This window comes from Limanda limanda, chromosome 3, assembly GCF_963576545.1.
Source record: "Limanda limanda chromosome 3, fLimLim1.1, whole genome shotgun sequence".
Classification (NCBI taxonomy): domain Eukaryota; kingdom Metazoa; phylum Chordata; class Actinopteri; order Pleuronectiformes; family Pleuronectidae; genus Limanda; species Limanda limanda.
The window spans coordinates 26681030-26695750 of record NC_083638.1 but is presented as its reverse complement, the minus strand read 5'-3'; the positions used below and the strand labels follow the sequence as shown (position 1 = coordinate 26695750).

At 40.4% G+C, this 14721-nt stretch overlaps 1 protein-coding gene across 4 annotated transcripts in view; it reads right to left on the bottom strand.

Moving 5' to 3' along the window:
• ntrk3b (neurotrophic tyrosine kinase, receptor, type 3b) overlaps positions 1-14721 on the bottom strand; it is a 164517-nt gene that overhangs the window by 135680 nt on the left and 14116 nt on the right. For all 4 annotated transcript variants that reach the window (XM_061068463.1, XM_061068462.1, XM_061068461.1 and 1 more), the window contains exon 2: positions 150-224. In XM_061068463.1, the coding sequence (XP_060924446.1) occupies positions 150-224 (75 nt within the window). The remainder of the gene's footprint in view (positions 1-149; positions 225-14721) is intronic.

The following is a 14721-nucleotide window of genomic DNA, read 5'->3' as shown; positions in this document are numbered from 1 at the left end:
ACGGGCAACCTGATGCAAAGCAGGGATAAACAGCAGCACAGGTTCTATTGCACTCCCCCAGATCTGAAACACGGTACGACTGAGAACCAGTGAGGTGTCAGTGACTGCCCCCCCCCCGCTTCCCACCAGATAACAGCATCACCACTCACAGTCTCTGCAGTCCAGTGTAGAGCTCCATATCGACGTCTCTCAGAGTCTGCAATCCTGTCCAGTTCTCTATGTGTCTGTAAAAAGAAAGAGAGAGAATAGTAAATGAGAGGCTCTCATTCATCCAAGGAGAAAGAGAAACAAACCAGGGAAAATGATGGGAGGAAACTTTTTTTTCCAGTCCCATACTGCAAAATAACTGGCTGCGGGTTGTCAAAGTTTCTGAATCCATATTCATTTAAATTGCAGTTTTTGGAACAGCTCTGACGGAGCACTCCCTGCTGCCCTATGATAGATTTAATTGCCAAAAGGCGGCTTCTGAAGTTTAATCTATGTGAGCGAACGTGTGAGGGGACAGAGCAAATAAAAGCTGCAGATGACTTTACTTTGGGTAATACTATCAGACTCCAAGGGAAAACTCTGACTTTGTGATAGGATAAAGGGAAAGCTGGCGTCTTTAAATTAGCTTAAGGGAGAAGAGCATTTGTAAATGATTTGTTTGTTATGGTTTGGAAATAAAATGGGCAACACACACACACACACACACGCACACACACACAAACGCACACTGGTTTCAATTAAGCCGGGGAAATGAGGAGATGTAGCGGAGGGCATGGCATGGGCTTTATTGCTTTGTTTTGAAAAAGTAAAATATGATTAAACGCTAAAGGGAGCTTCATCCTAAATGTCAAATTTTAAATCAATGAACACAACAATCAGTGAGACACATACAAAAAGATACAGAGGTTGTTTGTAGCATATCATCGTGACAATTTCGAAAGGTTTTATGCAGCAAACTATATGAACATATAAAGTTGAGACACATATAGAGCCACATCCACACATAGCCTTTTATATACATGACAGTCCTGCTGTTTAAGCATTACATTGGAATTGGACTGAGATGTCCTGCTCAGTATGAGTTCTGGGACTAGAAAACAGTGTTTTCTCACAACAGCAGGGCAGAAAATAACGTTTCTGAACTTGGCTTTGGTGAAACTTTTCTGCTCCCGTAGCATATCTATAGGCACTGCACCACACTCGGTTGCATCACATGATTCTGGTGAAGAGGAGGATGCATGTCTGCCAAACTTAACCAACACCACCGGAACTTTATTATTGGCCCCCGGGATGCCAACTATGTATGAAGGCAGGAAGGTGGGAGCAGTCAGTAATAAGAGAACACGAGTGGTGCTGCTTCTGGACTTTTTTTCTCCAGAAAGATAATTTTAAAATACAGATGACACCGAGAACACCAGCAATGTTGATGGTAACAGGAACTGAGGCACAGGAAATTGAGCTTGGATTTGCCAGATGTTTGGGGAGATCAAGCCTGAGCACAAACACCATTTGTGCAGTTGCACCAGAAACTGTGACTGTTTTCTCGATTGGGTTTGTTTGCTTTAATCTAAACCCAATTCAGTTGCTCCCTCCCTCTGTTGGTCTGCTTTCTACGGCTGCTCTCATACACATTTGCTTGCATAGTGATTTTGTCTTCAGTAATCTGACTGTTGCGCCACAGTTGCTGTGATGTTTCTGGATAAATACATTTATACACATGAGTGTTTCCATTAAGCCACAGAATGCTGATTAGTTTGTTTTCCCAGGCCTGATGCAAATCAAGGTTGGGTCTACTCCAGTTGACATGGCGCTGATGATTATCACTGTCACTCTGCCACTCATTCATATACGGTCATATAATCACTGTGACACCACTAAAACCTGACCACTGCAGGAGAGTAAAGCGCATGTTTGCGTGCGCACATGTGAGATTGTGTCTGAAAACATGTGGCCGCTGTCACTGCGTCACCCTGCCAAAGACACATCCCTGATGTGGAGATTGTAGTTGTTGCAGCTGAGAGCAGCTGATTGAGAAGGCGGGGAGCTGAGTCATTAAAGAGACCTGCGAGCTGATATGACCGTGTCCCCCTCGCAAACGGTTCTGCTTATTCACACTACTGACGTGTTGCCTCAGTGACAGGCGGAGAGGGCAGCCTCAGAGGAAATGAGGTCCACACACTGGGCTCTGACGCGGTTGAGTCTCGGAAAACACTGCCAATGTTTCCAAATCATATTTTGTAATAGTGGTTTTTGACATTTTGAGCATTTGCGGGGTGAGAGAAAAAGTCAAACCACCTCTACAAACCATGAGCAAGAATATAAGACGCAGTACGTACAGTAACACAATCAGACGAGAAGGCAACTGTGCTAAACACTTTTACTGGACATGTCTGGGTGAAGTCACGGATGCTTAATTCAAATAACTGAATTATTACCCAAAAATGTAATTTCTATATATATATATATATATAGGATTTGTTGGGCAGTTTTACCCAAATCGTATTACAACGTGTCAAAGTGTCACTTTCCCACAGATAATAATTAATAATAATAATGGGAAGTGTAGTACAGACACAAGTTAATTAAATAAGGCTTAAGTTACATGACAGGTGAAAAATGACAGCGGCAGCAATAAGAGCTGGTTTACATTATGAGTCGTTTAACCAACACAGGGTCTTCATCTGTTTAACTGAATATTAAAATGCACAGATCATGAGGGCAGCACAATACGGCTGAAAATGCTGCACCTTGAATAAAGGCATTTCACAATACAATAGAATAGAAAGAGATGAAGACCATTCATTTGAAATATTAGAACTGCTAGATAAAAATATCCAACTAAAAGAATAAATAATACCCTTTTAATTAATATTTAATAACTGCAACAATCCTCATCCATCACCATTATACACATCTCCCGGCCTCCTCAGTCCTAAGCCAATCTGGACCTGGGGAGACTCTGCTGGAGCTTTCCTGAATGAATTTGTATTTTAGGGTTGGAGAGCCTTTTATGTTTATTTATGATTTTTTTTAAATTATTCTAGTTTGACGTACGAGACAAGGAAAAGAAACAGACAAAAAGAAACAAAACAAAACCTCAAACCTTCATTGTCATTTCAATGTGATTCTGTTGAAATGATGAAATCGTGAGACAACCTGCAGCTTCAGTTAAGATAAAATCACCACTTCTGTTCCTCGAATGATGAAACGAAAACCACATGAAACTGTTTGCCTCAATCCGATAATTACAAAATGTTGACTTTAAAGACGAGAAATCAAATATATTTAATTGTTATACACAAAAGAATAATTTATAATTAGAATAAGTTCACCTATTGGCCTTCAAATAAAAAAAAAAAAAAGAATGTGCAGAGATCTGAGAAGCTGCTTTTATTCATTCAGTGAGTCTAACTGTTTTTTATTGTCTCTATCTGCATTAGGAACGTCTTTACAGCATCTACCGCAATTAAAAGGCGATATGACCGTCATGCATCAATGCAACAAAATCCCAACAATATTTATGCTAGATGCTTGATGCTACTCTGTGATGTTGTTTTACGCAATCCAAATTTTCATCAAGCCACTGTCAACAAACAGCAGAGGCTGGAAACACCTCCCTGCGGACATGAGCACATTGTCAGCTCTGAACCTCTGATTGTCTGCGGCACACTGAATATGCATGTGGATTAGACGGCTGTGAAAAGATGGATATGAATAACAAAGATGGTATGATAATGCAGGGGCGTTCAATCTCTGTCCTGTTACTCCCGAATCCTTGGAGGATGCTCAAATAAAATGGTACAAAAATAAAATCAACATAATTTGAAAAGTAATGGAGACGCTTACATTTTACATTTTCAGACATTCGAGTTGACAGTTTCATCCAGACGTGGAGCGAGTGAGACAGTGCAATAATTAGAATTGCTGCTCTGTCAAAATGAATATCAACAGGAGTGAGGGGATTTGAGCAATGAGCAGTAAAGGGGATGTGAGGTTTTATATTTCTTGACAGCATGATTAGAATGAAAGACTAACTCCCTTATCTTCTCTCTTATCTGCCTTCAAATTATTTGTTCTCTTTACACTTATCTTAATCCCGTCCAAAGTGCTTTCTGAATAGACATGGTGTTGTAATGTTGTTGTCAATAAGTGGCTGCTACACAGGAAATGAGCAGGACACGAAACGGAACAAATTGTACAGGCAGATCTCCCAGCGTGCTCTCTAACATACAAGCCCGTGAAATTACAGCCACCTTCCATCTGCTTTAGAAAATGACTGCCAGCAAAGTACAATCTAAACTGGGTGGCAGGGTGGTTTGGTGCTCGAGGAGAACACCCTGGAACCAAACAGTAACAGATTCAACCCCAGTGACAGCCATCTGTTGTGTTGCACTCGCCCTGGGCTACACACTGAACCCCTACCTGCTACTGTATCTGAGCTTCTGCGAATACGAAGAAAAATACATTATAAAACAGTTTTTCTTTTATTAATATAGGTGAACACAACAAATGTAGATAACTTTAGAAACTGGATTAAAAGCCAAAGAGAAGCTCTCTGCTCTCCTTTTGTAACTGCTCACAATGTGCAGGAGTTTTTAAGTTATAAAGACAATTATACTATAGGTCTCTTTGTTACACAAGTAATGTGCTCAATCAGCCTAGAAGCGTAACAGACCACCAAGAGTAGTGTGCCCCATTGATCCAGCAGTCGTCTTGACCTATCGGTAAATAAATCAATCAGATTACGTTCCTTTGCTATGAAGATAGCAAGCAAAGCTGTAATGGGCACAAATCAAAGCAAAGCTTCTCAGAAGTATTTTGTCTTTGTACCATCAACTGTTAGCTTTAAACCCAAGTTAGGCAACACAAACGAGCTGAACAACGTTGAATTGTCAGCCTCTTCTGACTGTGTATGGGGGGGTAATTCAAATATATATATTTACAAAGAAAAATACATTATTTGAATTATTGTGTAATTCCACAATAACTATGAATAAGACGCTTCTCATATGGGCAGCGGAACAAGCTGTAGACAAAACACTTACTTACTTACTTTGTCAAGTAGTTAGTCTCATTTGAGCCTCAACAAACTCACAAAGCTAATTTCTGAATCTTTAGTAATTAATCTTTTTTGAAACATGATAAAATGCTCTGTAAGTCCAGGTGATACACTGGTGATAATTATTTGTGGTGTTGTCAATAACTGTAACTGCCTTTATATGGACCACAATATCCTGACCTTACAATTTATAGAATTTATCATATATTGATATTTTTTTGCTAATAGAATATTCCATTCATATGTACAGAGCAAAGTCTGATGAAAACTCTCAATCTCACATCTACATAACGTACTACTTTACACTCAAACCCAGCACATGTGCTGTCAAAGCAGCTGGTAACAGCCACTGGCCAATGAAACATATCTAATACAGTTAAAACTCCACTAGAATGTTATTATGGGATTAAGACGCATACATGTCTACGAAATGCAACTACGGTCAGAATACTCCACATTATTTTTATATCTGTTATTCTGAGTATGACCTGAAAATCTGAAAATGATGTTAACATGTAGTGGCTTATTAAAACTATTGTCTTAAATGGGTTCTTATCTGAATACTGGTGTTAATTTAAACTCTAGTGTAGCCTTTTACATACTCACATAAATTAGTTTTGTCGTCGGTGAGCTTCAGGTGCCATTTAGCAAGGTGCCTCCAGACTACACTCCAAATAACCTGCTCACTTGCCATTAGTAGGAAAAGCCTGGTTTTTAATATATTCAACAAAGTGATCCTATGGTATTTCATACTATAGCATAATAAGAACATAGTATTGTATAAAGTACTTCAGTTAGTTAATTACCAAGATCAGCCATGCCATTGACAAAATTTGATGGACATGAAAACGATTTAGTTGCAACACTTTCACTGGAGCATTTCCTCAGTTAAAATGTATGGCAGATCCGTGATACATGAGTCCCCCAGCAGCACAGACAACAAATATCTTCTGTTTCTTGGTAATCTCCTCTGATTCTGCCCATTGTTTCCAATGTCGCTGTCTGTCTGTGATTTACGACTTTGTTGGGATGATCTACAACGCTCGGATCAGCGCCTTAATGGGAAAATGTTTAATAAAATAGAATGTCTCTGGTGTGTTCCTGGGATATTGATCTACATTCTGCCTCCCCTCTCTGTTTTCGTGGAGGCAGAGCCGCACTCTTCTACAGCCTAAACACTTCAGAGTGGGGACGCAGTGGTGAAGTAGCACTCCTCTAGATTAAAGCACACGCCTAACATCAATCAGATAACCTGTTTTGCTTTGTGTGTGCGTGCGTGCGTTTCCTGTTTTTTTGAAAGCTTGACTCACAAGTGTTTGCGAGCTGCATTGTAAAGATGAGGAGGGAAGACGCATGAAAAGGACACAGAGGAAGTAGCGATGATGAAAAACAGAACAAAGGAAGCTATTTCGCTCAACATTTACTGCAGCTGGTAGGCTGGAACAAGTCATCCTCCTAACCAATCATGGGGGACATTTGGCATTCAAAGCTTGTAAATGGGAATCAAGTATTACGATCGCTGCAGTTTCGCTCACTGAGACAAACGCACGCCTGCTACCTCTATGCAAATGCAATCACACGCATAGGAAGACAGATGTAGAAGCAACTTCCTTCCTAATGTTTGATCCGATCAAATTAAATCTGCCTTCCAACTGCTGGTCAGAATCTGATTCATAAAATTACGTCCAACATCAGTATTATTATACAAAGCAAACGTGCGTGGTTGGAGGGTCGTTGGACTTCCGCCAAATTCAGCTTCATGTCCATACCGTTACAAACATCGATGGAGTACACGTTTATAGGCAGGATGGAGGGCCCTGTGGCTGAGGTAGAGCGGTCAACCGCTAACCAGAAGGTCTACGCCACGGTTTGATCCCAATCTTCTGACTCTGCATGCTGAGAGAGTCCCTGGGCAACGTGGTCTCATGAATTGGTTCGTAAGATATCGTACTAAGCCCCTCATAGAAAAAGTGCTGCCCATAGATGTACTGTATGAATGGGTGTGTGAATGGGTGAATGGCAATAAACATGTACTTGCGGGCGCTTTGGGGGGTTATCAAGACTAGAAAAGTGCTTTATAAATATAGACTAAATACAAAAAATACAGTATAGAGAGGAATCTATTGGCCACTTTCCTGCCTCGTTTCACCCCTGTGTCACAGGACATAGTTTGCTCAGTGAATCTTCCTTTGACAAATAAAGGTTCAAATAACGACATGATTCGATGCTCATATTGGCAGACGGAATTATCATGGAAACAAATGGGCACACCTCTCATCCCCGCCGCACTTTTACAGGAAAAATATGAAAACCGGCTAAATTGTGACAATCTGTCTCAATTACATTAACAGCTGAGACTGCGAGCTGGAGAATATGATATCGATATTAAAGTGACAGGCAAAATTGAGCAAATTACAGCTATATTAAAAATGATTTGCTCTGTATGAAAACGATGGATTCAGCGCTAAGGATAAAGCCCAATTTTTCCAGCTACTGCAACTGAAAATCCATAGGGAGTGAAAAACGGAGGCCGGGAGAGAGGGTAGCCTAATAAAGGGACTTCAGTTCAATACAAAGTGAAATGAAAAAATAGCAGGAGTAAAATTTCAGTAGATTTCTGTAGTTATCAGTGGTTTCTCAGGGACGGATTCTCTCGGCAACAGACGGGCTGACAGCCAGTTGCTTCTACTAAGTGCTGGTCTCTGTGGACGCGGCCATTATAGACTACTACACTATACAGTCCTTTTTAAAGTGGACTAGAAAGATTGTGTGGCTAGTTCCTGTATATGCATCATAGTGTATAGTAAAAGATGCCCACATGCAAACTCTCCTTTGCCTTTAAACCCTTGACTGTCCACCTGTCATTAACAATCCCACTGAAAACCATCTTTTCTACATCTGCAACATTCCTAAAATCAAATAATCCTCAGAGCCGTTCATTTTTTATGATTTTGAAATCAGAGGACAAGACTCATATTCTATTCATGATGCGAACAGTGTTCTCTGAGAATATTCTTCCTGATTATTAACTCGATTTAATGAGAGACACACACGCACTCACTACAGTAGTGACTAGAATATGCAAAGGCCCTTTAACAAATTGATTGGTCATACATTGTGAGACTTTTATGTGTGTGTGTCTCACAAAGTCTCACAATCTTTAAGCATTCCTTTTGTTTAAGGGTCTTTGCATATTCTAGTCACTACCAAATAGTGTGTGTGTGTGTGTGGTTGTGTGTGTGTGGTTGTGTGTGTGTGTTGGCTGATACTTCAGACATTTGCTCCGGAGACTCTGGCTGGTTTAATTATTTTCTTGTGTCTCTAAAACTAAAGTCGACATGCAGCTCTATTCACAGTAAAAAATATCCGTCAGCAACATAATCGTCCGGGTCACTTCCTGCATGTGAGAGAGCCGCGGTGTTCTGAAGCCTCGCCAGAGCCATCAGCTCAGAGTGTTTTAGCACTGCTAATATCCCCAGCCAGGATGCCATCCCATGGCTTGCCCCCAGACGGTTCTGTGTCACCAGTTTGCCGATCCAGCCCCGGGTGGAAACTACCTAAGCCTCTGAGTGTCACTGCTCGCTACAGGCTCAGCCAATCCGCAGCGGAGATTTGGCAGGGCTAAACGTCGTGGGAGCATTGGTCCGTGCTCTGAAAGGTATCAACACTTCGCACATGACTGAGCTCAAGCATTTGTGCCCAAAATGAAAATGACTATAATTAGCATGCCATTTTAGCAAGTGTCATCAAGCTATGATCCTCTCTGGATTCAGCTGACTCCGTACGGGAGTTACTCAGCAGTAGCTCAGAGGGCAACGGATCTGCAAATCGACGAATGTCACTTTTAACACTGTACACCTCCGAGTACATCAACACTGTCAAACCCCATTATCAATACACCACTAATGCTTTGAAATTAAAAAAAACAGCTCATTTCAAAAGTGCACTGGTGCCCTTCAAGAGCCCGATTAATAAATACTATATTTTGTGTGTGACATTTAAAGTTTGCTTTGTTTTCATTCAACAAAAACTTAAGGTTAAACATACAGGTTAAAAACAGGGTGTCAATGACAACGTGACAAGTCAAATATGAATGTAGGGGCTTGGACTGGGATGACACCACACGAGCAGTACAGAGGCATGTTATGTTTTTATTCTTTTTGTATCACTTTTGAAAACTGTATCACCATTTAATTTGCATCGGATTTGGCTGCAACACTGCTTAACCCTGAAACTCCAAAAGTGTTTTGTAGACTCAAACACGTCACCTGCCCGTCCATCGGCATAGTAATGAGTAGATAATGAGTGAAATTTCATTTTTTCAGCAGCATTACATTTTTTCAGCAGCAATACTTTAGTTTGTCACTGAATCCTGGAATCAGTGGTTCGAGAACCCAAGTAGTGCCGCTGTGACGCCTTAGGTCTTCAAATGCAGCCTCTGACGAATGCAGCCCTTAATTGAGACCCTAACCCTAGCTAATATTGAAATAGTGAAATCTGTTTACATTACAGTTAAAACTGTACTTAGACATATTGCTTCACGGAGAGGCATCATGGAAAGATAGCATAAAGTGCAAACGAGGCATTTGAAGAAGGAAGGGATGTCCAGGAGCAGTGTTTTCTGCTGAAGAGAAGAACTCCCATGACCTTTGTAAGTTAGCAGACCTTTAACATACAGGAACAGCTATGACACACTGCCACACAGAAAGGGTAAGATATATAATATGTGCATTTAAGAGAAAAATCTACATTGAGGCAAAGATATGAAATTATTTACAACACACACAAAAAAATCTAATCACATGTAGGTTTTAGTAGATTCAAGCCAAATGCCTGTGAGATACGGAAGGATATGACCACAGCAAAAACCTGAGCATGACTCGAGAGGCTTACTGCTGCTGTCAGCAGTTACACCTCAACTTTTTCAAAGCTCCAGTATCCTGCTGAGCATGATAGCGTTTAATCAAATAAGTGATCGTATAGCCCTGGAGCCCTGCCAGAAATACCATACTGCATACAAACATGGCAGACCTAGCACAATTCAGTGTACTCAAAATACATCCCATCTGGACGTATACATAATGATTAGAATTATAAATATCTGATTTAATTCACACGCTGCAACCCCTGCACCCACTAATAATCAAGAGACTATGAATATATTGCATGTATTGTTATATCTGTAATAATACTGTGAAAGGTATAGTGCAGTGACAGTAAAGAGCAGGTAAGATTGGTTAGGAGAGATTGAACTAAAAGATAGAGGAGACTTTGAGGAGGAAATGAAATGATTCAAGATGTAGACATAAGGATACAGTACAATACAACACGTGGCAACATGGTGGAACTGTCCTCCACAACTGTCTCCTTTTTATTCTTCACCTACTTATCGGCATTTCATCTTTATGTTAACAAGACACTTTGAGTACCATTTGACTGCCTATCTGATGAAGTAACGTTATCTTCAATGTCAAAACCCTTCATTGCTATGATATAGAAAGGGAAGGAGAGAGTGGTGAGGAGAAATAATGAGCTGAAGTAGAGAGGGGCATATTGTGCATTGAGCTGAATTTAAGGGCCTTTGATTACAGATTATGATGCCATCTGTTGTGGATGGTGGTCATACTGTACATGACAGGCAGCATATTCGATACGGGATGCCTGCACCTCCTGCTGCCGCTCCTGTTCATCTTGAATGAAAACACCTCTCTGAAGGCCAGTGGTCCACAGTGGGATAACTCAAACCCTGGCAGAGACAGCGGCGCTCGGCTTACAGCGCGAGGAGTGGATTAAATGTTCCGCGCACGTCCTTCATGGAGCTAGTCTCCTCCAATTTCAGGATATGATAAATGTGCAGCTGAGGGGCATTTCTCCTGGAGAATTCAATTAGGTAGGAAAAGAGAAGAGGATCACAGTGATATTAGAGAACTGATCGGAGAGAGCTCCTCAGCCCTCCCTGTAATGAACAGCTCCATTCCTCCACCGTGACGAGATTGATTTGACTAGCCAAGCTCAGAGTTCATCTTCCTCTTAAAGTCTATCTCAAACGGCTGGGTGTCATTGTGGAGGAGAGAAGTTTGAAATTCAGAGTTGGACTGAAATATGAGTGAAGGTTTGAGATTGAGGCCCGGGGAGTGAGGTGTCTGCGTGCTCCAGACATGTAGCAACACACTGAGATAACCTTTAAAGGAACTTCTCTAACCTGGGAGGACTTGGCGGACTCTTTCAACTCTTCCCCTGATCAATAACCCAGCTCTGCAATTACCTTACACCTCAATTACCAGTTAATTATACTCCGAATGGCCTGTCAGTGTTTTATGTCTGTGCAAATGGAACTTATTCATCAATAGGCCACCATATTAATTGAGGCTGAATAAACATTAGTCTAAAGTGACTACAGAACATTTTGCATCTGGGAATGACCCTGAATATGTGGATACTGCTTGTGTCCTCTTTCTTTCAGGAACGTTTACGGTCCTGAAAGATACGTGACAACAAGTTCCAACCAATATCATAATTATGAAACTGAAATTAATTGTGTCAATCTTTTAAAGTTATGATGTTCATCTCCATTCACCTGTATTAAACATGTCAGCTCTTTATATCTTACATATATATGCAAGATCTTACACTATACATATATACGAGTGGAGAATCTCCTGCTGTGTACGAGGCAAACTCTGGACCCAATATTCCGATGTCTGAAAACGCCTTATTTATTGTATTCCAATTACATTGTGATGCACCAACATCCTCTTACAAGACTGAAAACATTTTAGAAGTCCAGGCACCATCATTACGTGTTGCTCAAACTTCGCAGTTTTTTTTTCGTTTTCTGACTCCCCCCTTGAAATGAATTCTTGAAATTTAGGAACTCAACAGCTACGAAGAGTCTCTCACCTTCCTTATCCAGGCAGTCCCATCACCTGAGGAAAAAAACTGTAATTACTGGGTTTGGGGTGAGTTACACTCCACTGCACTCCATCTCAGCATTCTGAGTTCTGTCTCTATCTTCCAGTTTACAGTGAAAATGGACAGTTAAAGATCCTCTTTCATCTCTCTGTTCATTTTCCATTCCTTTATCTGTCCGTTCTTTATCGTCCATTTTGTTCTATCACCCGCCGCTGTCTCGATGCAATGAACTCTGACCTTGCAATAGCTGGCTGTTTGTGCTCTAGAATAATGCTTGTTGCCTGGGTGATAATCTCAGCAGAGAGCACACGCTACATGTTTGAAATGGAAAATATAAGCACGATTCTGACTCAGCAACTTTATTGCTCCTAGAATAAGTCATCCCAGGGACTTTATGATGAATTGTCAGTGGCTTCTTTAGCTGTTATATTTCTTAAACCCTTGAGGAGTATAATTGATTTATTTGAATATCAATTATTTCTTCGCTCACTTTGTGGGAGAAAACTGGGCCCAGGAATTAATAGGACTACCTTATGCATGGCCTCCAGGGTGAAACTAAGTCACAAAACATTAACACGTACTTGTAGCAACAACACTGAGATGGAACGATGTAGCAATAAACTCAAAGCTATCGTTAAATGTAAGATTAGGCTTTTTGTTAACATCCTAAGCCTGAGACTTACTGAGTTTAACGCAAGGAAAGTGGTTTATTGCTTGAATTAATCTAGAACATTAGTAAAGGTTTTATTGACAGTTTATGCATCTCTCATTCTCAAAGTCAGTAGAGTATTAAAGCCCAACATTCACTTAACTTCAAACTATGACATTACTGAATGGCTGCAAGACATTGCAGTAAAGTGCTTAAAATATGTATATCATATTCGAGACCATCAGTACAAATTCACATCTACTATAGATGCTGACAGTGTGCAAGGAGACAGACAATGTGAGAAAAGATGCAGGGAAGGTATGATTCTGATATGAAGATCTAAAAATAATATGAGAAGAGGAAAAAATGAAGATGTCCAAGTTGTCACACTGTATGATCCACACATAATAATAACTACCAAGCAAGTAAATGAGCACAAGGTGCTTTCCAAGGTCAAGTTAATAGCAGTAGTGGGGGTACGTACGTAAGGTATGTGCTCTAATGTGTATGTGCACGAATGTCACTCTCACGCACAATAGATTCCGAGTGACAGGTACACAGTCTAAAGAGTGAAAGATACGTTCTTGCGTGACCTTACAGAACTGCAGTGCAAACCACAAAAGCAGCTGAAACTCTGAGGCCTGGATTTGTAGATGGTAAAAAAAACATTATTGACCATAGAGCAAGCACAAGGTAGCACAGGGTAATAGCAAATAGCCAGAAGTTACAGGTCTCTGATGTTATTATGAGAAATTTATCAAATGTTTTGGTTCCTTATGAAACTGTGGCAGGACTAAATAGAATTCGGCAGGCTGTCACAATCTGCATGATTAATGGGGAAAACTATCCAGAAGTAAAATCCTTCAGGTTTAAAAAGCTATCTGTAAAAGTCAGTTTTAAGATTTAAATGAAGCAATAGAGATCGAACAGTCTGTGGAAGACTGCTCCACAGCCGAGGATCCAGTTCTGCAAAGGTTCGATCACCTTTAGTCTTAAGTCTGGCCTAAGTAAACAAGGCAAAGCAGTAGTCGAGATAAGAAGATATACAGACCTGTATAATTTAGACCTTATTTTGGAAATAGTCCTCAGTCGATAAAAACATGAGTGGACTATTTTTCTTCAGGGCTCGAGTTACTGTCTAAACTAACCCCTGTTTTTTATGGCTGAATTAACGGTGGGAGTGAGGGGGCCAAGGACTGGTTGTATTTGAGTTGGCCAGTGTTCAGGGTCAATGGTGACATTTCTGTTTTGTTAGATTTACATTTAAAAAAGTTTTGGGACATCCAGTTTGGCATGCCAGCCATAAAATTGATTAGTGAGGTCACATGGTTTGAAGGACAGCTTCAGTTGTGTGCCATCTGCGTAGCTATGGAATGAGATGTTGTGAAAGCGAATAATTGGTCCCAAATGTAACATGATCCAAACATAAAAGATGACTCTGCATAAACCCAGATGTAATTAAGTGACAGTGTTATTATATATTTCTTATGCTTGGCAAATCTGATGTTAAGTGCATGTGATAAGATGTAAAATTGGGTTCATCCTCCAGACCCCAACACAATCCACCTCGAACTTCATGAGGCACGGAGGAGGCAGGTTGTGATTGACTTTTCCCAAATGTAAAAATCCTATTTGAATGAGGATATTTGTTCAATATTTAAAGAGTCCCCACATTTCTGTACCAATACTTTCACATCAGTGTTATTATGATTCAGTCTCAAGTGAGTTTTCCGTGAGGCTGCCTTTTTACATCATCATCATCATGTTAACTATTGTAGGGCTTTTTCCAACACATCATAATCAATGTACGAGGGTTTTGAGCTTTTTCAGGTAATGGATTCTGAAAAATAAAAATAAATTGACTCCTTTTCTATCTGCTCCTTACATTTCCTCTGAAGACAATCTTCAGTCATCTCGGTGCATTGTGCCTCGAAAGCTACAATCATCTCACACAACCCTTTTTTGCCACTTTATTTTGAAAAGTGAGGTGAGAACCAGAGGGTGGAATAGAGGACGATTTGATTCTGATGCAGTAGAAGACGATGTGGTAGGAGAAAGATGTCTGAAGAATTGATTTTATGGAGTGATGTGCGTACGTTTTAATTAGTCGTGA